A 24686-nucleotide genomic window follows, 5' to 3' on the forward strand; every position below is an offset into this window, starting at 1 on the left:
ATTAAAAGTAAATAAAGGTAGTAAATAGGCTACTTAAACTAATAGCAAAGCATGTTACACAATTAAAAGTAGGAAGTAATGCTTTCAAATTTTCAAGTAAAAAAAAAAGTTTTCAAGTAAAAAAAAGTTTACTGGTACGCCCCAGATGGGTTGCTATGGTAACTGAGGAAGGCGTGCGGCAGGCTCGCCTGCGTGCACAGCGCATGCGCGTCTGTTAACGCCCACTTTTGCAGACAGGAAGTTTGAGCAATTTTTTCCCCCATAATTGAGTCGACCATCTTTAATCATCCTCCACCTTTGCTCACACTGCCTTAGCCAATCAAGTAACATTTGCTACACAAGTCTAACATCGTTCTACAGCGGGGAAAGTGTACGTTACTCCCCCCATGACCCACATTACGTTTGAACAGCACACCGGTTTGTTACACTGTTGTAATCTGGGTACTGTCTCTTTAAAGAAAGGGGCAGCGCAGTTAGGAGCTGCAACCTTTTACGGGCTGAACCTTCGCTCACTCAAACCCCATTCATAAATAAGACATCGTGAGGAAAGGAAGTATAGTTGCATCTAATTTTTCATTCAGCATACCGGATGCGAGGGGCTGGTAGGAACCAGACATGTTCGTTCATCTCGGTCGCGGAATGTGCATCGGGGCCATGGGTGAGAGAGCAAAAGTGACTTCCGATGGCTGACCCCCCTTCTAATGGTTTTGACTTTATGCGCGAGCCGTCAGGAGGCAGCTTGTTGGTGCTCGGAGCTCATTTGGCAAAAAAAAAAGAAGAAAATATGTTCCTTCCCTCGCGGGGCTTGGCGTCTTTTTCTGTGTGTAGGTTCTTCCGCTCAACCCAAATAATCCTGGTTTAAATAGCCTGTACCGCTTCCATCTTTCTGTTTCTTTTTTAATGAAAACACATTAGCGGATACGAGGACTTGGTTCACCAATGGAACAGCAGTGAGTTATGGCAGCTAAAGAGGACCTCTACTCCAAAGTCACCCCGCGGAGGCAGCGCCAGAGCCGGCCAGGCGCCGTCAAACATGGGTCCGCTCTGGACGTGCTGCTGTCCATGGGCTTCCCCAAGACCAGGGCGTGAGTACACAGCTGCACTCTCTCCACACACCAGTGAGTGGTGGCACACAACATCTGTAGGGCTGTTTTGGGATGAGACCTTAGTGGAAGTAGGAATCAGGTGGAGCTGGAGAACTTAATTTCACCAGGATGTCCCAGAGTTCCCAGCAGCATCTCTGTTAGAAACTGATTCACTGTCAAAGTTTCCCTTACGTTCATGTGTCACTCCTCTGTGCAGTGCCATTCGAGCATCATCGGCTCATCTTCAGCATCACTGCAGCTCAAACAGACAGCTAGCTTTGCCCTGCATCTGCTTGACACATGCCATTTGGTGTGAGGGCACGCCAACTGACCCCTTTCTAACGATAGTTTTTTTTTGTTTTTTTTTTTTGCTCTCAGTACAAGCTTCCAGTGATTCCAGTGAGCCATATTGCATGTTCCAGAGCAGGGTTATGCAAGGAGATTTAATCCCACTGTTATTTTGGAAGGTTAAACCACTTTGATTGCTGTACCGCTGTCTTGGAGTTTTGTCTCGACCCGAAGTAAATCTCTTTGTCAGTGTAGGACAAGACAGGAATAAGCCTGGGATAAACTCTCAAATCCTGGAAAGTTAGTGGAGCATAATATACTGCCTTAACTATTGTTACAGAAGGTTACATTCTTCAAATTAAGAACAAAAAAGAACAACATCACTGCTGTGTGTGTGTGTGTGTGTGTGTGTGTGTGTGTGTGTGTGTGTGTGTGTGCGTGTGACTTTTTCACCGATACTAAACCAAGGATACTCTGTGTTTACTGGGTCAAGTGTTTAACTGGCCAGCTTGTGACAAAACTTGTGAGCATTCCAATGCACGCTTCAACATATGGTTTCATCACCCAACCTTTAGAGAAAAAGTAAGTTGCCAGGAAAAAGGAGTGTTGGGTACTAAGTGTAATCATTGGATTATGTAATCGCATTCAAATAATGAAGAATTAGGATTATTTCAAGAGTGTGTAGTCTGCTTGCAGCTGCTGTTTCAAGGATTACATTTACATCTCAGATTAACAATGCATTATTGCTGAACATATGCTACTTGGTATAAACTACTGAGCCACATAGCACTACAATGAGTTAATTATTTGAATATTCAGAGGTGAAAATGATGAAAAGTGGAAATCACTGTTTGAAGGAGAAGAACAGCTGAAACCCACGGGGGACTGGCTGATCGCTGATTGCTTTCCTACTGCATAAACAAGCCTATTAGTGCAACTATGTATTACTTTTTTGAGTACATGAAACCTAAAGGGGGAATATCACGCACAGTTTAAAGACACAGTTCCTCCTATGGTCTGAGACAATCCAATCAACATTTAAGACAATGAAGAGCAGCATTTGTCTATTAAAAGCAGAAACCAGAGTAATGATACTTGTACAAGTTCTATCATTGAAATATTAAATCTGGAGATGATGGGAGACTAATTTTATGCAGATACCGTACATAATGTTGAGTTTTTATGTTAGAGTGTGCTTTATTAAATATAACCTTGATTCTTTGACTCCCAGTAACTAGGTCCATCTCCACAGAAAGTAGTTTTACCAAAATTGTATATTTTGGGTCATAACATGGAGAAATTGCAGTCAGGTTTTAGTGGACTACATAGCACAAAGACGGCCTTTTTTATACTAACCAATGAACTTGAACTAACAGGAGGTGCAGGGGAATGTGCAGCTTTAATCCTTTGAGACCTTTGATACAGTAGAAGGTGCAGTTTTAACTGATGGCTACAAACACTGGATGGGTATCAAAGACTCGGCTCTGAACTGACTCAGCTCCCACCTTTCCCTAAGAGCCCTCTCACTAAAGGCAAGTCATCATGATCCTCAGCAGAGACTTTAGTTTTAGGCCTCATCCTCCGCTCTCTGTACATTGTACAAACTCCTCCAAACCATATAATCTGTAAGCATAATGTCCCTTTTCACTGCTATGGCAGCGACACCCACATTATATATTAAACCCGATGATCTGAACAGCCTTGTCACCCACAAAAGCCTTGCAGATTGTAGGTGTGCGACGTCTCAAAATTGTATTCCACTTAACAAGAGCGAATCTGCAATAGCTCACTTTGAATTTCTGTTAGCAGAGGCGGTTATCTCAAAGCTACTTGGTTCAGTATCTGATCCAGGACCTTTTGTGCTTTAAAAATGACTTTCATTTGGATATTGAAATCATAAGATATGAAATAGCTGTACGGTAAACGCCCTAGATGAACACTAATGTGTTGTGATGATATTTTTCCATCAGTGTGGGGCCAACGCTGCTGTATGAATAAAGAGAAAACACTGGCTTCATTTTTGCCCTTCATACTGCACAAATTTTATTCACAATGATCTTTGTGAACTGTCTGCCTATATAAAGCTAATGGCCCAAAATTAAGGAATGGCTGTCGACAGTTATCGAAGTTTTGCTAAGTAGGTCAAGAGGGTTGCGCAGTCTTGTTTCTTTTAACTGAGAAATATTTCCAAAATGAAGCCTTTTTATCCTCTGCGAATCTGGATAAGGTCATCCACGCTTTTATCTTTTCTGATTCAGACTGCAGCTTTCTCTACTCCTGCCTAATCTACTCCACTTATGCTCTGCAGAGGAAGCGAGTGAGTTGGTTCGGTTATATTTGCCACCTCACATCTATTATTAATGATATTCTAATAAACCTTGGTTTGATTGAGGCTATAATAACATAATGAAACAGAATAGTTTAATGTCATCACCTTCAAACATGTCTGGTCAGATTTTAGGGGACACACAATAACAACGTAAGGGAAAAAAAAAAAGATTCTTGATACAAATATTTTGTGAAATGGCACACAGGAATCTGTACCAGTTATACAGAAGCACAGTTCATCACTAAAATCAAGGCACTAGTGCTAGTTAGGGCTGGCCACACATATACAGAGCAAGCACAATGTCAAGATAAAAAAAAAAAAAAAATCAAATAGTGGGACTTGACCACATACTTTTATTTAGAGCAAACTGTGCAGGGTAAATACATGTGAATGGCCTGAAACTAATGCAGGTAAAGGCGCACAAGATTTCACTTTGCTTGATTAAAATAACGAACTCAACTGTCCCAGCAGTCGAGACCCTTCCCCGGGGGCTGAGGTTGTTGTGTTGGTCCGGCTCGGCTCATGTGTCTCCGGAGGTCACGGGCCAATAGTTACTCCAACACTGAAACACAGAGTCAAATGACAGTGAACGGGACACTTTAGACCAAAGCCGGAAGGGGCCTGCCTGCCTATACTCATCCGATTGCTGGAACATCTCCCCCTATGGCAGCACCAATCTTTGCCGTTTACTCTCTTTGTATGTGTGAGAATGTTGCACCAAACTGCATACGGCAATATGGCAGTTTAACATTGCCTTGCTTATCGGCAAACATTCATACCACGTAGAACATGACTTAAGACCTTTTCTGAATTGTTGGGGTTCACTCTTGATTTCGGCACACATGCACTCCACCAAGCTGTACTTATTGCAGTAAAACGTCAACTTAAACAACTGATGTGCATTGCTCACTATCAGGTTCTGCCCTGTATTTTGCTGGTAGAAGATGAAGGAATAATAGGCAAACCAGTTATCTGTCATAGCTTTGGGTCGACAAGGGCTTCATTGTGTATGAGGGTTGCTTGAACCAATAGGGAGCATGAATCGCACACACACACACACACACACACACACACACCCACACACACACACACACACACACAAACAGCCCTTCTGTTTAATGAGGGGAATTCCTGCTGAGTCATTCAGGAATTGACCAGTGTAATCAGATGTGAGCTAGTTGGACAGTGGCCACTCTCCCTGTGCTGGAGGAAGACACCCTGATCATCTGTTACGGTCAGAGGCCGGCAGGCGGGAAACCGATCCAGCTGAGAACATGACAGAGACACACAGAGTCTGAAGTTTCATCTTTCGTCTTCTCTCCAGTCCAGCACTCTGAAGCACTTTATCCCTATTGGCTTGGTGGGGTGGGATAGGTTGGGGACAGGGCTGATCAATAATTCAATATTATCGTTCATCGTCTTTCAACAGAATCGTATTGTGATGAAATCATGATATCTATAATGATAAATATCACGATACACAATTCTCTAGTCGAAATGAATGATTGAAATGTCACAAAATATTACAAACGTTGCTCGATTAAAATAGTTGTATCATACTTTATATTACCATGCGATGAACATCAATTTGATTATTTAACGTGATTGCATGTGTTAGCAGATATCATTATATATCGATGTCAAATATTTTTTTTTAGGCTTATCGTGATATTTATTTTGTCCATATCGCCCAGCCAGTTGGAGGACAGAAGGCAAAGGTCCAATCCAAGTCAGTGTTGATTGGGTTATAAGGAAACTTTAATCTGTGCTGATGACAGTTACCTGTTTATGAAAAGAAATCAGTTATTAGTTACTGATTAAAAAAGTTAAATGGCAGTTTGTTACTGATTACTCAGAAGGTGTTGAAGAGTTTGATTTGCAGATGGATACTAAGCTTTTTGCACCTTTCTTAACCCATTGCACAGGTGGATTCTGAATCACTTTGGGACTTTTCCCCCTTTCAAGTGAATCACCACCTGGTCTAATGCTGCCTTCAAATGGGGTCGTGTTTACCGTGTTCACGAGAAGAGTCCATATGAACGCCCCTCCTGTGGTATTCACGACTTCGGAAGTGGAAATTTTCTGAAAGCTCCGAGTTCACGAGTCGTGTACGCGACTTCCCATGTCATAACCACGAGATCACGAGTTCCATTTGAAGGCAGCATAACTCCTGCTTACCCTGTTAACCATTTGAATTACATCCTAAAGTGGCAGTTACATTGCTCTCTGTCTCTTCTCCTGGTAAAGCCACTTCAATATTCCCCTTTTCTGGCCAGTGTATATGATGGATTCCTCCTGCCATGATTCAAAATAGGACTGTCTCGTTCTGAGGAGGGAAATCCTGCCTGTCCACCAATGTCTCCTCCACAGCACCCTCCCTTAAGATCCCTTGATCCCTCCAGGGTCCCATGGGGTGACAAGATAAACCTTAACACCCACTGCAAGATAATTTGCTATGGGAATTCTGGGGTTGGTGTTTCCGAAGGCCATGCACTGCTGTGATGTCTCTTCTTTGCCCCCAGTCCATTTTCTCTCTCACCACCCACCCAGTCTGCTTTCTCCTCAAATCACCCCTGCTCCTACTTAGCGATTAGTACTCTTCAGTGGTTTCCCTTGCTGTTAAAACTAACTGTTCTCTTCAGTTTCATAAATTGTACCGCTGTAAATGGCCCTTCCTTGTACCATGGACATCATGCAACAACTAAATTCCTTTGGTTAACAGTTAATAGTCATTTGTCGTTCAGTATGATTTTCCCTGGTGTATTAGTTTCACATCCTTTAGAATTGCTGAGTTAAATTCAGTTATTTTGGTACTGCTTGTTTTTTGGCAGTCCTATATTTGTAACGTGAAGATATTTTCCACTCTGTCCTCTGTGCGCTCTTACCAGGGTATTCATAGTCCCAGAAAAGGTCCTAGCTTAAAGTTTGTCATTCCTTATTTTTGCTATGGCTTGAAACATGACAGGGTCTGCCTACAGTACAAAAACACTAAAACTGTTATGCTCGAGCTAACGTTATTACTCTCTGTCACTCACCGAGCTTGTGGTGTTACCGTCCCGAGAAGAATACATGCACTCACCTGGCAAACACCTTTTCACATATTGCCTGAAGTGATTGTGGAGAGAGCGAGTGGCAGTGGAGTCCTCCAGAAACTCATTAGCAGTTTGTCTGCCTCATGTTGTATCGCTGGGTTCTGCTCACTCTGTGTGTTTGTGTATGGAGGGAGAGGCTGTCACTAGAAGTACCCATGGTGCCCCACAGAGCTTCTGTACTCCTTAGATGTGCTCTGTCCTCAGAAGGGATACGATATACTAGATGTGTATTTGTGTGTGTGTGTGTGGAGGAACCTTCTTCCTAGTCAGTGTTGCCACAGAAACAGATGCGATGGAGTGTGCCAGGCCAGGTCAAAATGGCATAATTGCGGCCAAAACGACAGGGCGCGTTGGCTGTGTTTGGAAATCGTGCGTGACGTTGATTACCGCCTGGAATTTGAAACTATGCAGATGCTGCCGCAATTTTGTAAACGCGCATCTGTCCAGGATTGGCTGAACGAAGAGGACCTGGAACCATTGGCTGATTCCGGTGGTTTTCTTTCTTGTTGGGGGCTGTGGAGAGCTGAATTGTCCTACAGCGCCACTAAAGAACTTTCAGGCCGCAATCATCATGAGAAGCACGAGATAAGTGGACGGCACGTCTGCATTCATATGGAGTTTGCGCACATCAAGACGCTATTACATGAGGAGGTCCAGCACCAGTCTGATCCCATGCTCAGGGCCTGTGGGCTCTAGAAGGCAGCACACAGTATATTGCAGATGGCTTTGTGGATAGCCGGGGAGCAATAAGCTGCTCACTGCATTGCCTGATGACATTTGACCCTTTGATAACACAACCATAGGTGACTGGTTTTACCTCTTAGCATTTCTCCTGTCATCGTCGTCTTTTTTCCTTATTGAGTTGAATTGTAACGCGATGAAGAAAGTATTTGTTAAATTCATTTTAAAAATCTGCTCTTTTCTGCTATTTTATTTCCACCAAAAAATGGTATCTTTTAATTACATATGGTTGAATTCATTGTATTAGTTCAATTGGTCATGCAGCACCTTAAGAGCACTTTGAATCGAAGACTAGAGATCTACAGAAATAAAGCATAGGTTCCTGCACACACCCAGCTTGTTAACACCTTCAGTGAGCTCCAGTTTAAAAAACATTCATAATGCCTGAAGAATAGCTTCATATCTACTACATGACACATTCATGAATACTGATTCAGTCCTTCTGTTAGCTTTCATAAGGTGCTCACGCAACACAGACACAATTGTCTTTGGTACCTCACACGTCTTTGTTATCTGCGTGTTTCATCCTGCTTTTTGAACAAAGACAGTTAACAAAGGCACTGTGGTTACTGGGCTCACTGATGCAGCTAGAGGAGATAGAGTTATGTAGATTCAGTTTTTTTCCCCCTTCAGACTTTCACTCTGAAGCCCTTTCTGTGCGTTTCAAATGTAGCCAGTGTTCATGCTAAAGGTGTGAGGACGGGACAGGGCCTCACACCAGTTTCAGAAACTCCTACTTGTCTTTAACCCTGCCAACTACAAGACTAACCTCAACCTCTTAACTAATGAGGTGCAGAAAACATCTCAAGAAACCATCTTTGTTGGTATGTGGACCCCACAAGACAGTGGCAACATTTAACGGGCATACAAATAACACTGTTGCATTTGTGTGTGTTTGCTGCCCACAAGAACAAACTCTAAACTTGTATTCATAAGGGCCAAGAGGAAGTCGCCCATTTCAGGAAGTGGTTTGTGACCTTTACTGAGCGCTGAGTGTTGAGACAGCGGCGGGGGGGCGGGGTTAGGGGGTTGGAGAAGCAGGGGGGTTCACTGCAGTTGCTTACAGAGAGGAAAAAGTTTGTTCTACGGACCAAGCTGTTATGTTTGTCACTTCACTGCTGAAGAATACAAACCCCAGCCACCACTACTGGCACATAAACCTTTAGGACTGGACAGATGCTGCTGTGTATAAAACCTTAATGTTGAGACATTTTATACTTCCTTTGCTTTTCAACAGATCTTTCAACACGTATCTTAACATTAGTGATTTGGATTCCTCTCAAAAAGCTTTCAGGTTGACCTCAGGGACATTTAAGATGTTGAAGCCACTGTCAGATCAGTAAAACTGGATCATTAGATGGACAGGTTGGTCTTTTATATGGAGTGAAGAGCTCACAGAGGCTTTGGAAACTCTTAATCTTGGCAAAAAGTTTTGTTTAAGGCTTGATCTTAAACTAAATTGTTCTTTATTTTTAGTCACATTCTAGTAATTTTATAATTTTCACATTTCAGTCACATATACTTCCCATTTCTCTCTTTTAGTGCAATCAACCGTCACCTCTTTTATAGTCGTCCTGGTTCCCATGGCAATTAACATGGCTCATTAAAGTCAAGGACCAAAAGATGAGAAGTTCATGACTTTCAAACAGAGTGAGCGATAAACTCGTGAGTGGATCTATTACGGCCGGGGCTTGATTATACACTTCTAGGCAAGGGTCTACTGGCTGCTGCTCTGTAAGTTTCCAAACAATTTTAAGAATTTCTCTGTGCTTGAGGGAGGGGCATCACAGTGTGTGAAGGCCGGGGTTGGCCTGGTTAGCATGCGAGATGGAGAGAGTTGGTGAATGTGCACTTTTGCTGCTCTTCCTAATGGCAAAACTCAGCCAATTATAATTTAATGTTTAGCAATCGATTCAGCAAATTGATCCATCAGACCGACAGTATTGCTTGCGGTACATTTCCAGGTCCAAATGAAATGGAAAAAGGCCTCCAGTTGGGTGGGGGAGGGTAAATGTCTCAGTGTTTTTATTAAGAAATCAACATGTCCACCTACCATAGTCGTAACTCTCAATCGCTTCCTGCTTGCTTCTTATGATACATCCTGACGGACTTGTCGGAGTGTGTTTTCAGTGAAATACTTCCCTTGTGCACTTTTGCTTGTTTCACTGTTGTTAGGCAAGGCTAAAAATAACACCCATGCTGCAGTGACACAAGTCATGTTAGGTTTATTTTCACAAAAATACTGATACTCTTTTGTTTAATCTGATCAGCTTGATGGACATGATTGCCCAGTGAAGAACGTTCAAACAGCATTTATTCATGTACAGTCCCTAGCACACACACACAGGCACACACACACAGACACACACACTTCCTTTAGCGGTGTCACTCGCTGCCTGGCTCTGCGACACAAACCCTGTCTGACCACATGGACCTCTCCTCTCCTCTCCCTCCTCTCCTCTCCTCTCCTCTCCTCTCCTCTCCTCTCCTCTCCTCTCCACAGATAATGAAGTGAGAATAAGTAAGTAAAAGGGCCAGAGGCTGGGTTTACACAGCTAGCTTTGTTACAGAGATGGCACTGATTGAGACTCTGCTGATTGAGAGAAGCCTTTTGAGTGTACAACACCCAGAGCCGGACCGAGCCTTTTGGTGGCCCTAAACAAGACTGTGGCCCCAAAACACTCCAACCATAACTACTAATAATAACAGTTCCTTTATGTGGCTCTTCTTAGCAGCTGTGGCCCTAAACAATGTCAGTGTGTTTATGCCTCGGGTCAAATATATCTTTTGCTTTGATGCCATCTTACCACATACAATGGGCTTTGCATGTATTTTAATTTAATTTGCACATCTTGTTCCTCCCGCTGCGCCTCCTACCTGCCTCTGTGCAATTTCACAAGATATGAGCGTCACATCCTGAGCGGGTCTCCGCTAAGGCTGATCTAGAGAGATATAACGTGTAGAGCACAGAGAACGGGTTTGTGGCCGTACTGTCCTGTGTTCGGCTTCCCAAGCTGACGTAGAGCTGGCCAGACTTGGAGGTAGGTCTCTGTCGAGCGCAGTCTGGTGCACGGCTCTGCGCTGTTCGTGTGATAAGTGGTTAGCGATGTGTGTTTGCTGGCGGCTTGTAAACAGGAAATGTTGATTGGCCCATAGAGCTGAGTCAGGGAGGGGCCCTTGGGAGTGCATAGCTGTGAGCGTAAATGCGTGTGTGCAACGCAGATGTGCACATGCACGTGTTGAGATAGGTCGACGCGGTTTAGTTCAGTTCAGCTTTAGATGTTTCTTACTTTGGGCTGTTCATGTTTTCTATTTTCTACTTGGCTAATCAGTCAGTTCATTCAGTATCTTGCTGTGAAAGAGACATTTACGTAATAGATTTTGATGTAATGGAATCAAACATGATGTCTACAGGGGGCCCAGAGAGCGACAGGCTCAAGTTCATTATCTGATGATCGCCTGGTCTCCAATGATAACTTTCTTCTTTTGTAGCCTGGAAGATCTTCAAAGTTGAGCAAATAGTTCTGCAATAAATGCTCGGTCAAAAGAAGGTTTATGTTGCAGATGAAAAACATCACAACCATCGAGCATTGGGCAGCGATAATACTGCTAACCTGTTGACAAAAGTATTGTAGGTTTAAATGTTGAAACAGAAACTGCATGTTATCCTGTGCGGGGGAAAGAAAAGCTTGTGTCCAAAACTGCCTGCAGCAATGGTTGAGGTCCAGATGAAATAAAAGCCTTCCTCTGATAATGGTCGATGTCTGTTTTCGGGGTCCCACCTAATCCAGAATGAGTTTCCTCCACCGCTCTCTCTCTCTAACCTTTTTATCCTTGGGTAGCTGTGAACAGGAAATGCAGTTTATAAATAAATCATTCAGTTCCTGCTTAGAGCAAAGGAGCGGCCTTTGGGTTAGATGCACTTATTTAGGACAGTTTGTCCGTGACTGTTTCAACTGTGACTGATAGAGCCGAGTATTCTCTCACTGTTTTACAACTTGTTTCAAGTACGACCATCTAGGCTGAAACACTGATAGTGTTTGCCTCTTCAACTGCAGCCTCCTGCATTACATTTTGAATATATCTCAAAGGGCTTTTAGGTTTTGCTATTATTTACTATGGTATACTACGCACCACATGACTGTTTAAAAATAGCAAGGCGTGACACCATACTGTATCTACCGATTGACACTGAATGATCATTTATATCTCAAACAGGGTGATAGCTTATAGTAATTTCACAACCCATGTTTGTTTCCAGTGGTCAAAAAAAAAAACCAAAAAGGAGATTAAATAAAAAAACAAATCTTGTATTATTTCAGCCAGCATGCTTACTGACAGATTCGCGGGACCCTTGCTATTATTCCATGTCACAGGCGTTCATTTTCATAAAATACCACAGAGATAAGAACCAAGCAATCTAATGTTCTGGCGCTCGATTTTGTGACGTTTCAGTCACATCTGTACGCCTGTAATCCCATCATGCCTTCAGAAAGAAAATCCCCTTCTTCTCCTCCTCCGTACAGCGCCAGGTGGAATCTCTGAATAAGACGACTGTAGCCAACAAATTAATCTTTCTCGGCTTTTCTCTCTCTAAGTCTCAGGCCTTGTACACACACCACTGGTTCATAATGTAGGGTTTTGAAAATGGTTTCAGGCAATAAATAAAATAAAATGTAGTATCTGTAGTTGCATACAAAGGCCAAGTCTGTCATCTCACAATTGAAGGTCTGTGCAGAGGGATCTAGCTTCTCTCTCTCTCTCTCTCCCTCTCCCTCTCCCTCTCTCTCTCTCTCTCCCTCTCCCTCTCTCCCTCTATGTCCTGCATATATACAGTATGTGTGTGTTTTACATGGTGTAGGACTAGGCGAGCCATCTGCCGTGGTGCTGCGCTCTGTTGGGGCACAGTGCCCCGGGGTTAGGGGACTTTGCCGTATCTAGGACCCTCTCAGTGGGACAGATTTAAAAATAGCTCATTGAGTGTGAGCAGAGTGGCACAACGCTCCCTGTTATTTCGTCACAAATGGAGATGCGGCGACAGGTCTGCAGTAGCACTGTAGGCTCCACTTCCTGCTTACTTGTATTTCACTTGCAGATTACTATTGTGGTTATCATGTTTCTATTTCCATTTTATTATTAGTGCCGTTTCAGAGAAGTGGCAAGCAGCATTATCTGTTGGAACAGCACAATTGCCCTTTAGAGAAACCATGACAGGAGGAGCATGGAGGTTTTGTTTTTATTATCTCGTGGCCCGAGTGAATGGGCGATTAATTCTCACTGGCTTGAGGGTATGCTTTGTTTTCATACATAACAAACAAAGAACTTGAATGAAAGAGAAGGGATTGCATGGCGTGCCATAGTAATCTGCCTGGCACAGCTAAGATGCCAATTATGGAGTTTTAAAGGTTAAATGCCGTAGATGTGTGGTGACTCAAACTGCATGCTGTGGGACAAACCATCGTGGGACAAATTTATTTGATAATGTTTTTTTTTCTGTTGTTTGACGAATCACCAGAACAATCAATTGAGGCCTGTACTGTTGCAAACTAGCACAGTTCACCCAAAACACTCTTTTATTAAGTTATTCATCCTCCAGTTGGTTGTCAAAATATTACCACAATGTATTCACTTTACATGAAACAGTTACTAAGCTTCAATAAATGGCTTTTCATATTGTCCTCTCAAGCGTGACATCATTTTTCGGCCCAAATAAAGGATTCTGGATCCCGTAAAATGACTGCCTTTAACTACGTCCGATGCTAATGTTAGCTATTTGTGTTTTCAAGAGCCCCTCTGTTATGTATTTCTTTATTTGTTGAGGTGGAGTCTGATGGTTTTGAAGCTGCAATTAAAGAAATTAAAAATTGCTAGCCATACGTAGCATTCCAGCATTTAGTGGCTTTGTGAAGCGAGACGCAACATCCAACAGCTGTTAGCAAAATATTTTTTGAAAATTCAGTAACATTTTAAAATATGTTATAACTTCTTATATGTCAATTCTCCTTACATTATTTCACCCATTATAAGAAAACAATGATTACCAAATGGGATCCAAAAATGTTTATGTACTATTTATGCAATTTTAAAATACCCACAGAGGATTTCCGCCCCCTGACATCTCTTCAGTACTTGCACAGAGACAAAGTTATCACAAGCCCAAATAACATTTTACTCTATCAAAAGATGAATGAACAGTTCTGCTTTTTTAATCTTTAGCAAGTGTTATGAGTGAGACAATGCCCACCAAGATGTCTCTAATAATTTTTATAGTTTCTACTTTGCATTTCTGCAGTTGACACCAGTTCTCTTATCATCATCATCCGATATACCTTATTTTGGGACTGTTATGTTGCGGATGTTGTGTTGATGTGTGATAATCTTACTGAGAGGAAGCTTAAAATGCTTAAAATAGTTGTTGATACTAAGAGGCCGGCTTATTGCTGATGTGCTGATCGATTGCAAGAGGGGCAGAGAGGTCCGGTACTGTGTGTGGTCTTTGTTGTGTAAGTGCTTCAGAATTACAGTTCAGTCACATCTAGATACTCTGGGTTACTGCTCCCAACGCTGAAGAAAGCCACTCGAATCATTGAGTCCCTTCAGAGGCAGCCTGTGATAGCAGAGATTTTATAAAAAGACACTAATTAGATTTTGAGCACTCAAGAGTAATGTAATCAGCTCTGCCTTGTTTTAGAAAAAATGCCCAAAGATGTTGGACTTGAAAAAATGACACAGATAGATGTCAGAGGATTTTCAGATGTGTATGAATGCTGCCTATTCTCTTTGTTTCCTACATTGCTAATACAGAAAGCATTAATAATGTTTTCCATAACTTCATTGGCAGATTTGGGGAGTCTAATTCTGAGGAAAGAGGAATCTACATATTCCAGCATTTGGCTGTTGAAATGAATTGTTAACCAAGACTGTGAGCTCATTTGCTGCCAGAAATCCCTTCCTCTCTAACACTGTGGTGATTATTGAACTTGACAGTTGTCACTCACCCAGCCCTCTGAGAGCAGCAAGAGCAGTAGCTTACCGTCTAATACACATAGTTTGTACTTAATACATAATTCGGCCATGTTAAGATGCATTGAATACAGCAATTTGCATCCATTGACTGGACTGAATACAATTTAATTGGTGATAGAACCACGTTTTTAAAATATTTCCAAAGCAAAAAAAAAAAGTTCAAGTGAACTATTTTGTATATTCACTGTCTATGCTGTTTCATAAACACCTGTTATGAATTACTGAACACTTGATGTAATTTTAATGCTTTCCCAGGATGTTTCTTCAATATGACATGGAGGCACTGCAAACTCAAAATACCCAATAAACATGCTCCGGAAGAGAGACTATTGATTTTGTGACTGTGTTTTGATCTCTCTCTCTCTCTCTCTCTCTCTCTCTCTCTCTGTGTCTCTCTCTCTCTCTCTCTCTCTCTCTCTCTCTCTCTCTCTCTCTCTCTCTCTCTCTCTCTCTCTCTCTCTCTCTCTCTCTCTCTCTCTCTCTCTCTCTCTCTCTCTCTGCAGGCTGAAAGCGCTTGTCTCAACAGGAAGCAGAAATGTTCAGGCAGCTTGTGACTGGTGAGAACACACAGATACACACATACACTCGCAGTTATTTGTTAATGCATAACTGGATTGTGAATGGCCAGGTCTGTCATAGTGGTGAACGTTGCATCTGATGACATAACTCCTAACACTGTGTGGACTTTTGTACCTGTGCCATTAAAACTCTGGTGCCCTCTGTTGGACGTCGGCTGCCCTGCCTCCTGTTCATTATGCATTCTCCCTCCTGTCGCTCACTAACCTGGGTGCTGTCTGTCGGTCCAGGCTCTTCTCCCATGTGGATGACCCTTTCCTGGATGACCCGCTGCCCAGGGAGTATGTGTTATACCTGCGACCCAGCGGCCCCCTGCTCCACCAGCTCACACACTTCTGGCAGCAGTCCCGCCTCACCTGTGGCAAGAATAAGGCGCACAACATCTTCCCCCACATCACCCTCTGCCAGTTCTTCATGGTCAGTGCCAGCCTTATTCTGTGTGCATGTGTGTGTGGGCGTATATTTTGTCAATATTTCTGCAGAGGGAGACAGGTTAGGTATTTAAATACAGTGTATAGGTGCTGTGGTGTTATGCGTAATGAGCTCACTCTGTATGTGCATCCAGTATACACTGCAAGTCATGTGTCAAATGAGACTGCTTGCTCATCATAATTTCACAAGCTCTCCATCAATATTATATTATTTGCACTTTATAATGACATTTTTAAATTGTTATTTACATTCTAGCAAACCAATGCCATTGCTAGAAAAAACATAATTCTGCAGTCATACTTTGTTGTCACTGAACTTTTATTCATTACATCGTATCGTGGTTGTATTGAATTGTGAACCCCATATTCATATCGAATCATATTGTGAGATAAGCATATCGTCCCATCCCTGGGACTGTATATACACGTGTATATACTTGTCTGATGTAATGACATATTCTTGTATAGCTCATACCTAGGTGTTTGTTTCATGCGTGTTGATGCTGAGCTTTCTGTTGTTTTGTCCCCTGTGCTCAGTGTGCAGATGGGAAGGTGGAAGCTCTGTGTGACTCTCTCCAGACCACCATGACCAAGTGGAGGGGTCGCTTCCCCATGCCCCTCCCGCTGGAGCTCTACACCTCCTCAAACTTCATTGGCCTCTTTGTGGAGGAACAGGTGGCTGAGGTGCTGAAGAGCTTCGCCGCTGACTTTGCCACTGAGGCAGCCGCTAAAGCAGGTTGGACGCCTCCCTTCTGTCCCCTTGATGAAAGTCAAATGATACATGAACAGTGTTTTGTAGATGGGGATGGGGGGTAATTTTGGTGCTCAGACCCAGGTTTGCTCCAGGGCACCTTCCAGGATCAGTTCCAGTTGGTGTTGCAGTTTAAGAAAGGCTCTCATTTGGATATTTAGATCATGATATATGGAGACTTGTGGGGTGTGGGCTGAGCAGTAACACCAGATGATGAATTTTCATTGTATTTACATTTTTCTAGCTGTGGGGAGCCACCATGAGTGTAAAGGAAACAATGCATGATACTGTGTCTAAGTCAAAGGTTACTGTGTAGTCTATATGGTGCATCCCATATCTCTTCTTTTCTACTTTGTCCAGATGTTCATGTGGAACCCCATAAGAAACAACTTCATGTCACCTTGGCTTACCACTTCCAGACCAATCAGCTGCCAGCGTTGGAGAAGTTGGCCAAGAACATGGATGTCTCTTTAGGCTGTGATTGGCTGGCTGTGCTTTTCTCCCGGGATATTCGGTTTGCTAATCATGAGGTACACTTACCCCTGTGCCTCTGAAATCACATGTTAATCTCTCCATATAAGTTTAAACACGTTTAACACTTGTCAATTCAATGAGATTTTTACCATGCTATCACATAAGGACGCATTAAGCGACAGGTTGCTCAAATTTTACTCCCATTGGATCTTCAAAAGCAAACCAAACACCAGTGAAGTTTGTATGTCCACATAACTCATAGCGAGTTAGCTAGCGTAGCTCCATGTCAGCCTTCTCCACAACAACTGAAGTGGCAGGAAACTGGTTCATTAGAGTTCCAGGGTCACGCAAGCATAAACAATGGTTTTAGTGAAGATTTGCGTTAAATACTATTGGAAATATAGGTCTTTTGGACTTCTTTTGGCTTCAGAACATTTGGATTATGATACACGAGCTTTATGGAGAAATTTCATGGTCAATTTATGCCCTTTTTGGAACTCTAAAGAACCAGTTCCCAGCCACTTTAGTTCTTTTGGAGAAGGCTGACATGGCTCAACGGCACAACTCGCTTGGTGTTATGTGGACGTACAAACTTCACCTGTGTTTTTCGACTGACAGTGAGTAGATACTAGATAATGACAACATTTTTCATTTTTGGGTGAAATATTCCTGTAAATAAATACAGCCATCGGAGAAACATAATCATTAAGTGCGGACATACAGTGATGTTTGATCTTTAGAGTCAGATCTCAAAAATCACATTGAAATGACAAGAGCAACTGTAGTCTTTGACCGTTGCGTGACCTCTGCCCTCTGTCCCCTCCAGACGCTGCAAGTAATGTACCCGTATGTGCCTCAGAATGAGGATGAGCTGGAGCTGGTGCCAGGGGACTTTATCTTCATGTCTCCGGTGGAGCAGAGCAGTGCCAGTGAGGGCTGGGTGTACGGTTCCTCCCTGGGCACGGGGCTGTCTGGCCTGCTGCCCGAGAACTACGTCAACCGTGCCGATGAGTGTGACACCTGGGTCGTCCATGGGTAAGGAAAGGAAGCACAATACTCACTCAACACAAGCATAAGCCATAGAGCAATGATATTGCCATTGGTGATGTTACAAAGTCCCTGGCAATCTATTCTGGGAGGCACTGGGATAGGAATGAAGCGCACTTACAGCAACAGCACTCATAGCAGTAGCAAATCACCACAGATTGCCTTTTAAAACCCCAAGTCCCTTTGTGGAACCGCACACCACAAAGATGCAGACAAAGAACCGTGTCACCGGGTGGTACTTTATCTCAAACCGACAAATCCACAGCTCCCTTCAGTGTGTGTCCTTCAACCACACATGCACACAAATGAAGGGATCTTCCTTGACTCGACTGAAAAGAAAGAGAATAAATGGAGTCAACTTCTCGACTTGTTCCTTGACTAAACCTCTGCTAGTGCCTCATAGACAGTGCCTTCAACAGGTAATATTACAATTTCATCCAGTTCCCATATGTTTATCTGATCCTCAGGTCTCACTCCTTTCTCAACTGTGCCTCCCCATCTAATTCAGGCAGTATTGTGGGTGGTTTATTATTTGATGGACAGCCTGATGGCAGTCTGCTTGACAGCCTTGGGGATCCACCCGGCCTCAGTGGCCTCTGTCCACCAATGCAGGTACAGTGTCCTTGTATTACGTGACTTTTCCTGTGGTCTGCAGACAGACATTTTTGTGTGATCAGACTGGAGGTTCACTGCTACACTTCACTGTTTTCTATGGTTTCTTAGCATTAACAGTGTGCCTCCGAAGCGTCAAGAGTGTATTTTAAGTTGTACCCAAGTTGTACTAAAGTGTGCAGTGCTTTGACAGGTTCCTGTCGCAGCATAGCAGCAATTACTGTGTAGGCTGCTAGCTAGAGCTAGTAATAAGAGCTGTGCAACTCACATTTCCAAAGCCTTCTAATTTCTGCCTTAGCATGGTTGAATTGTGATTAGTTTAAATGGTAACAGTTCCAACTTTCTCTTAGATGTCGAGGCCAAGTAGCCAGTCTTGCCTGTCCAAGAGGAGCCTGTTTGTGTGTCGCCATGGGGAGAGGATGGATGTGGTGTTTGGGAAACACTGGGTCACTCAGTGCTTTGATGCCAAAGGTTGGAGACGATGTGTGACACAAGACACCTTTTTTTCTTGTACTTGTAGGCTTATATTAGTCACTTTCCACTGTGCTTCCTTGTTCCTAAGCTTCTCACTTGTGTCTGTGTAGGCCGATACATTCGCTCTAATCTCAACATGCCGCCCAGCCTGCCAGTCAGAAGTGGAGGTTTCCGGGACTATGATAAAGATTGTCCAATTACTGTGTTTGGCTCCACCCAGGCCCGTCTTGTAGGTTAGTAGTACCATTTATTTTTATGGGCTTTTTCAAAATATGTATGTGTGGTGGGGTTATGTTTAAAACAGGTGAGCATCACTCATTATTACCTATCTATCTATTTTACTTGACTGCAGCCCTAGTCCTAATACAACAATAGTGCCACCCTCAGGTGCATTTCCATTCAAGAATAAGTCTAGAGAACTGTGTCACAGTTCTCAAATCATCACATGCCCAGAACAGAGTACTGCTTAGGTTTTATGCATGTAGCTGCTAGAAAAAACCTGCAGATATCAGAGGATTTACACCATGTTTGTTCTCCTGCAGTAGGCTGTTGCTGTTCAATGAATTTATTTTTGTTGGAAGCACAACAAATATCAAAACCATCATTCAGAGGGGAAAATAATAGCCGTTGGTTGGTACTCAAAAAATGGGTTTACAGCACATATTCCTCATCATGGATGGACCTGTCAACAGTCATCATCATCAGTCACATTTGCCTAAATATCCAAGAGGTGGAGATAGTCATTACAGAAATAGTTCATTACAACACAACGGGAAGTCAGGCTGAATGATCTTTCAACCAAAAAATTTAAATTTCAGCTAAAATGTATTTTTACAACATAGACCTACAGTATTATAACATTGACTGGAAATACAATTTGAGGTATAACCACAGTCTACCAATGCAGAATTAGCCTACAGACAGTGTTTCAGTATAAAGGATTGCAACATAAAGTTTTAAGTCAACATTAATGTAGACTTAAAACTCAAAAGATTATATCACACATCATATTGAAATTGAAATATGATAAGCCCTCTCCAGCGGGTTGAGCCGTATTGGAATGGGATACAATTTAGTGGTGATTTGGCAAAATTGAAAACCTCACTTATATAGCATCGCCAGCAACTAGGTGTTTATCTATCAAGCTCATATTTGCCACATTATTGCCACTGTAATCTTGTGTTCTTCCCAGGTGAAGCCTTATTGGAAAGCCATGCAACAATAGACTTTGTTTACTGCTCTCCCTCGCTGCGCTGTGTCCAGACTGCTCATCACATTCTGCAAGGTAGGGCGTCATGCTCATCACCATCATAGTAACACCTTGACCCGAGTAACAAAGTCATGTTCATCATCCATTCATGCACTCCATCTAGTATTTTATGGGTGTGTTTGAAATTGCTCTCGTTGAGTGATAATGCTGCATCTTTTTGGTCTGAAACCCTGTGTATTTGGATCTCAACAGGATTAACCTAGTTAAATAAAACTTTAATAAATTACAACAAAAATTCTGTGGTACCTAGAGGCATCACCAAGAGGCAAAACAGCTGAGAACGCTAGGAAGAGACTGATGTTTAACAAAAGCTCTGTCCTCTTTTCCCTTTCCATCTTTAGCCTCATCTTGCTTTCTGTTAACACTGCAAAAGCATCTAGTCAAGCATCAAAGCCATCTGGATTTCATCAGATACAGGCCCGAACATGTTAAGCAAGTTTGGGCACAGAAGATCAACAGAATTACTCTCATAACACCAAGTCTTAGTTTTTATGTCAAAATATATTTATAGCTTTCCTGTTAAAATAGGAGAGCGAGGCAGGCTGACATACGTCAGACTCATGCTCACAGTGTGTCGAATAAATATATCTGGCGTGCTGATCCACAGAGTGACCTGATTATTACGAAATATCTTTGACATGGTTCCTCGGTATTTCTCTGTTTCATTCTCTGACAGGTCTGCAGCAGGAGGGAAAGACAAAAATCCGTGTGGAGCCTGGATTGTTTGAGTGGACCAAGTGGGTTTCAGGCACATGCTTACCTGCCTGGATCCCCCCAGCTGACCTGGCTGCTGCTAACCTGAGTGTGGACACAACATACAGGTACGCAATATACCAACTCTGTATTATCTATACACTGCTGGCTGTAAGGCTGGGGATTTAACCTCTGGACCCGATCTGTTCTTATTCTGTCTGTCCTGTTACCCCTAGACCTCATATTCCCATCAGTAAGTTGGGGGTGTCGGAGTCCTACGACACATACATCAGCAGGAGCTTCCAAGTCACCTGTGAGATCCTGTCAGAGAGCAAAAACCTCGGTAAAGTGGAATTATTACTTCTACCCAGGGTCTGAAATTAACTCCAAATGCCGGTAAAATGTGTTTTTGGTGGATAAATCACCAAGCGTTACCTGCCACACTGGCCACCATACCCTCTCTGACCATGAGCCAATCAAATCAAAGCAAAACAATGGCTCTGTATCAAAGAGGCTCTGATTGGCTGCCTGTTACGCTGGCTCTACACAAAGAATACAGTACCTGACTCTATACATGAAATAGCATTTAAAATTAGTAGGGCGACAAAATTCTATGAGAAATGTCTATTAATTATTCTGGCTGCAAAGCTAATTTCGGACACTGCCTCTATCTCTATAACATGTAAATGCATGCGTGAAAGTACTAGAACACTGTAAGCTGTATATTATCGATTAGTGAGTGTCCACATGTAGTCTAAGCTGTACTACCTCTAAAACACAGGAAACACGGTCCTGATTGTGGCCCATGCTTCCTCCCTGGAGGCCTGCACTCGCCAGATGCAAGGCCTCAGCCCCCAGAACTCCAAGGACTTTGTCCAAGTTGTCCGAAAGGTCAGTCTGCTGCTTCAGTTGCATCGCTAGAGACATTTCGTCTGTTTCTATCCTCATCCCTCTCTCTGTTATTGGTTTTCTCTGTAGGTTTCCTCTCTCTCTCTCTCTCTCTTTCTTTCTTTCTCTCTCTGTCTCTCTCTCTGTGAGTTAACATGCACATCTGTCTCCTCTGTGTCTTTGTGTAGATTCCTTACTTGGGTTTCTGTGCTTGTGAGGAAATGGGAGAGACAGGGGTGTGGCAGCTGGTCGACCCACCCATCCTGCCTCTGACACATGGACCCAATCACAGTTTCAACTGGAGGGAAACGCTAATGCAGGACTGAGAGATATGCTATTTGGCCCTCCATCTCCTGGTGGCCATGAACTGCTGAATAAATATTTATTCTCTACCCACACTGCTATAAATCCAACCCAACTACCAAAAAAACACGCCTGGCTTCCGTCAAAGACACCATGGAAAAATGTTCATTCACTGAGGCAAATGTATTCCGATACGTTGCTCATGAATGAGAAGGTACTGTATGTGTGGGGATCAGAGCAAAGGTGAGCTACAGGTTGGGCTGCAGTATGTCCCATGGTCCTCCAAGTTCAAGTTCACAAAATGTGGAGATGCTTCAAGAGATCTGGATATTTCTTGTTGGTCGATGGTTGCTGATACTTACTCAGGTTTTGTGCCATGAGAAGTTGTTATTGAAGTGCTGTCTGTGGCTCCTCCTCAGGCGTGGGAGTCAAGAATTTGGGTTCCGAGGGAAAAAAAAAAAACATGTAACTGCCTCCTCATACACTGTGACAAGAAATAGACGAGAGAGAGACTTGTACCGCAGAAATTATTTTCCATGTCTCAGAAATTATTCATTTGACTAATTTTACTTGTACAACCCTCCTGAAAAAAAAAAAGCACAACTGAAATGTGACTTTTGACAATCAGACAGGGGAGAGCTGATCTTTAGTGGTTCAGGGCTGAAGTGGAGAGTTTAATATACCTGATTTGTTCCTGTAAATTTCATATCATAAAATAACTTTTTGAGTTAACATTTAGCTGCCCACCGCCATGAACCCTTTTATAACCTTTTTTGTAAAGGCCATGATAGGCAATATTTTGAGGCAATGTAGACTGGCAACGGATTGGAATAGACAAATGCAACAAAATCAATGTGGATGATATCCTGGGTGAACTATTTATAATGAAAAACAGACTACAGGTTAGAATGGGTGACAAAATTGCCCAACTGCATTGACTTAAAATTTTGCTTGTTTATCATGACCTTAGGTCCTGTCACTCTGTAAGCATGACCACATTGCTCTTCAAATATTTGGTGCATTTCTTTTTTGGTTCCATGATTTGAGTGCTTCGTGCTTAATATACCAGTTATTTTTTATATGACTCTGATATTGCAGATAGGATATGTTAAAATAATTAAGTAATGATGAGGAGTGATATATATTTCATATCAGCCTGTGCCATCTGTTCTGTAGCATGAGTAGAGATCCCTTCATGTCTTTGTTGTAAGCAGGTCAGGATCAGAATAATGTCTTATTCTCTCCCTTTCTTTATATTGCGTTTTTTTTTTCAGTTTAAACAAAGTGCAATGAGGGTTGTATTTCTTTTCTTCTTCCTAACTAAACAAAACAAGCAGGTATTGCAATGTACACCATTAAGTAGGAAATTTCCTTAATGTTTTCATTGTTTCACTCTGTGGCTGTGACTTTTAGTGATGTCACTGTTCTGTTGACGCGCGCCGCCATTTTGACTATCAAATTAACTCCCAAAACAAACATTAAATTAATAAAATAAAATAAATAGTGAGAGAATATTCCCGCCATTTATAATAAATGGCCAAACACATTTACAAAGTAGGCTACCAATTAATAAAATGCCTGTCGTTGTGCTATCGGTTGTAATGGCCCAATAGTGTTGGCATGGAGGGGAGGGGGTGCATTTCATCGTTTGCCCACTGATAGAGAGAAGTGAGTAGCAACAACTTATACATTTAACTTATCTTTCCTGCCCGGAAATCAGTGAAAACATTTTCTCTTGAAAATGAAGGACTTGGATAATTAACTCACCCTGAAGTGAATTACCGAAATGCATCAGAATAAAATGTAGCTAGCAGGTTATGTAAGCTAGGCTATACGAAATAGATTTGGGAGTTTCTCTTCAGACTTTACTGTGTCAGCGATGTTGGTAACAGGGGCTACGGGGTCACACCCCCCAAAGACTTCAATCTTTTTAAAATATCTTTATTTTTCTGACAAAGTCAGGTGAGACATTTGTTTATTGTTTGCTATTTTGTAACTGTTTGGTAGTCGATATGGCGGGCTTGGCGGCGTCAACCAAACACCGACGTCATAGCAAGTCATGGTAGGTAGGGAGTAGATCATTATTTTATGGCTGAATAATTTATTGTGATTAGATGGAGAGTGTCCATCTGTATAGCAGTAACACCCAAGAGGGCGTTATTTACTGTGATTAATGGTGTGACGGTGATACAGCTAGGTGCAGCTGAGCCTACCATCAGCATCACCAAAGTGTACCAGAATATACGGTCACAGCAATGGACGCCTCCTGGGTCCAGGTATTATGGTTGCTATTGGTTACTCATGCATGTAGCCTATACTTTCTGAAAAGTTTTCTTTAAAGTAGCATACACACATAAGCATAACAAACAGGAGGAAGATCGCTAACTAGCTCTCTAGTTGCCACAACATAGCAACTAATTCCATTTTTGGTAAAGCATGAATAGCTTAGGTGTTATCAGTAGCCTACATGTCTTTCACCAATCAAGTTGCTTGGCTGAAGCTACCAGCTGTACAAATTCAGCAAATGTCTTCAAACTATAAGCCAGTTAAGTTAAAGGACTCCTCCCACAGGGGAAAAATGACCATTTTTAGCTGAAACCGATGCT

The 24686-nt window shown here is 42.5% G+C and overlaps 1 protein-coding gene across 2 annotated transcripts; it reads left to right on the forward strand.

Moving 5' to 3' along the window:
* Positions 1–548: 548 nt before the first annotated feature.
* LOC139913281 (ubiquitin-associated and SH3 domain-containing protein B) lies at positions 549–23374 on the forward strand. Of its 2 annotated transcripts, XM_071901250.2 has the most exons (14): positions 549–1085; positions 15065–15118; positions 15368–15554; positions 16106–16304; positions 16680–16849; positions 17620–17828; positions 18308–18452; positions 18803–18923; positions 19037–19159; positions 20119–20211; positions 20873–21017; positions 21126–21232; positions 21671–21780; positions 21966–23374. In XM_071901250.2, the coding sequence occupies exons 1-14, from the start codon at positions 958–960 to the stop codon at positions 22101–22103; spliced, it is 1929 nt and encodes a 642-aa protein (XP_071757351.1). In that variant the 5' UTR covers positions 549–957; the 3' UTR covers positions 22104–23374. The 2 variants fall into 2 exon arrangements, with proteins under 2 accessions (XP_071757351.1, XP_071757359.1); XM_071901258.2 differs by lacking the exon at positions 21126–21232.
* The last annotated feature ends 1312 nt before the right edge of the window (positions 23375–24686 follow it).

Source organism: Centroberyx gerrardi, chromosome 11, assembly GCF_048128805.1.
Source record: "Centroberyx gerrardi isolate f3 chromosome 11, fCenGer3.hap1.cur.20231027, whole genome shotgun sequence".
In the NCBI taxonomy this organism is placed as follows: Eukaryota; Metazoa; Chordata; class Actinopteri; order Beryciformes; family Berycidae; genus Centroberyx; species Centroberyx gerrardi.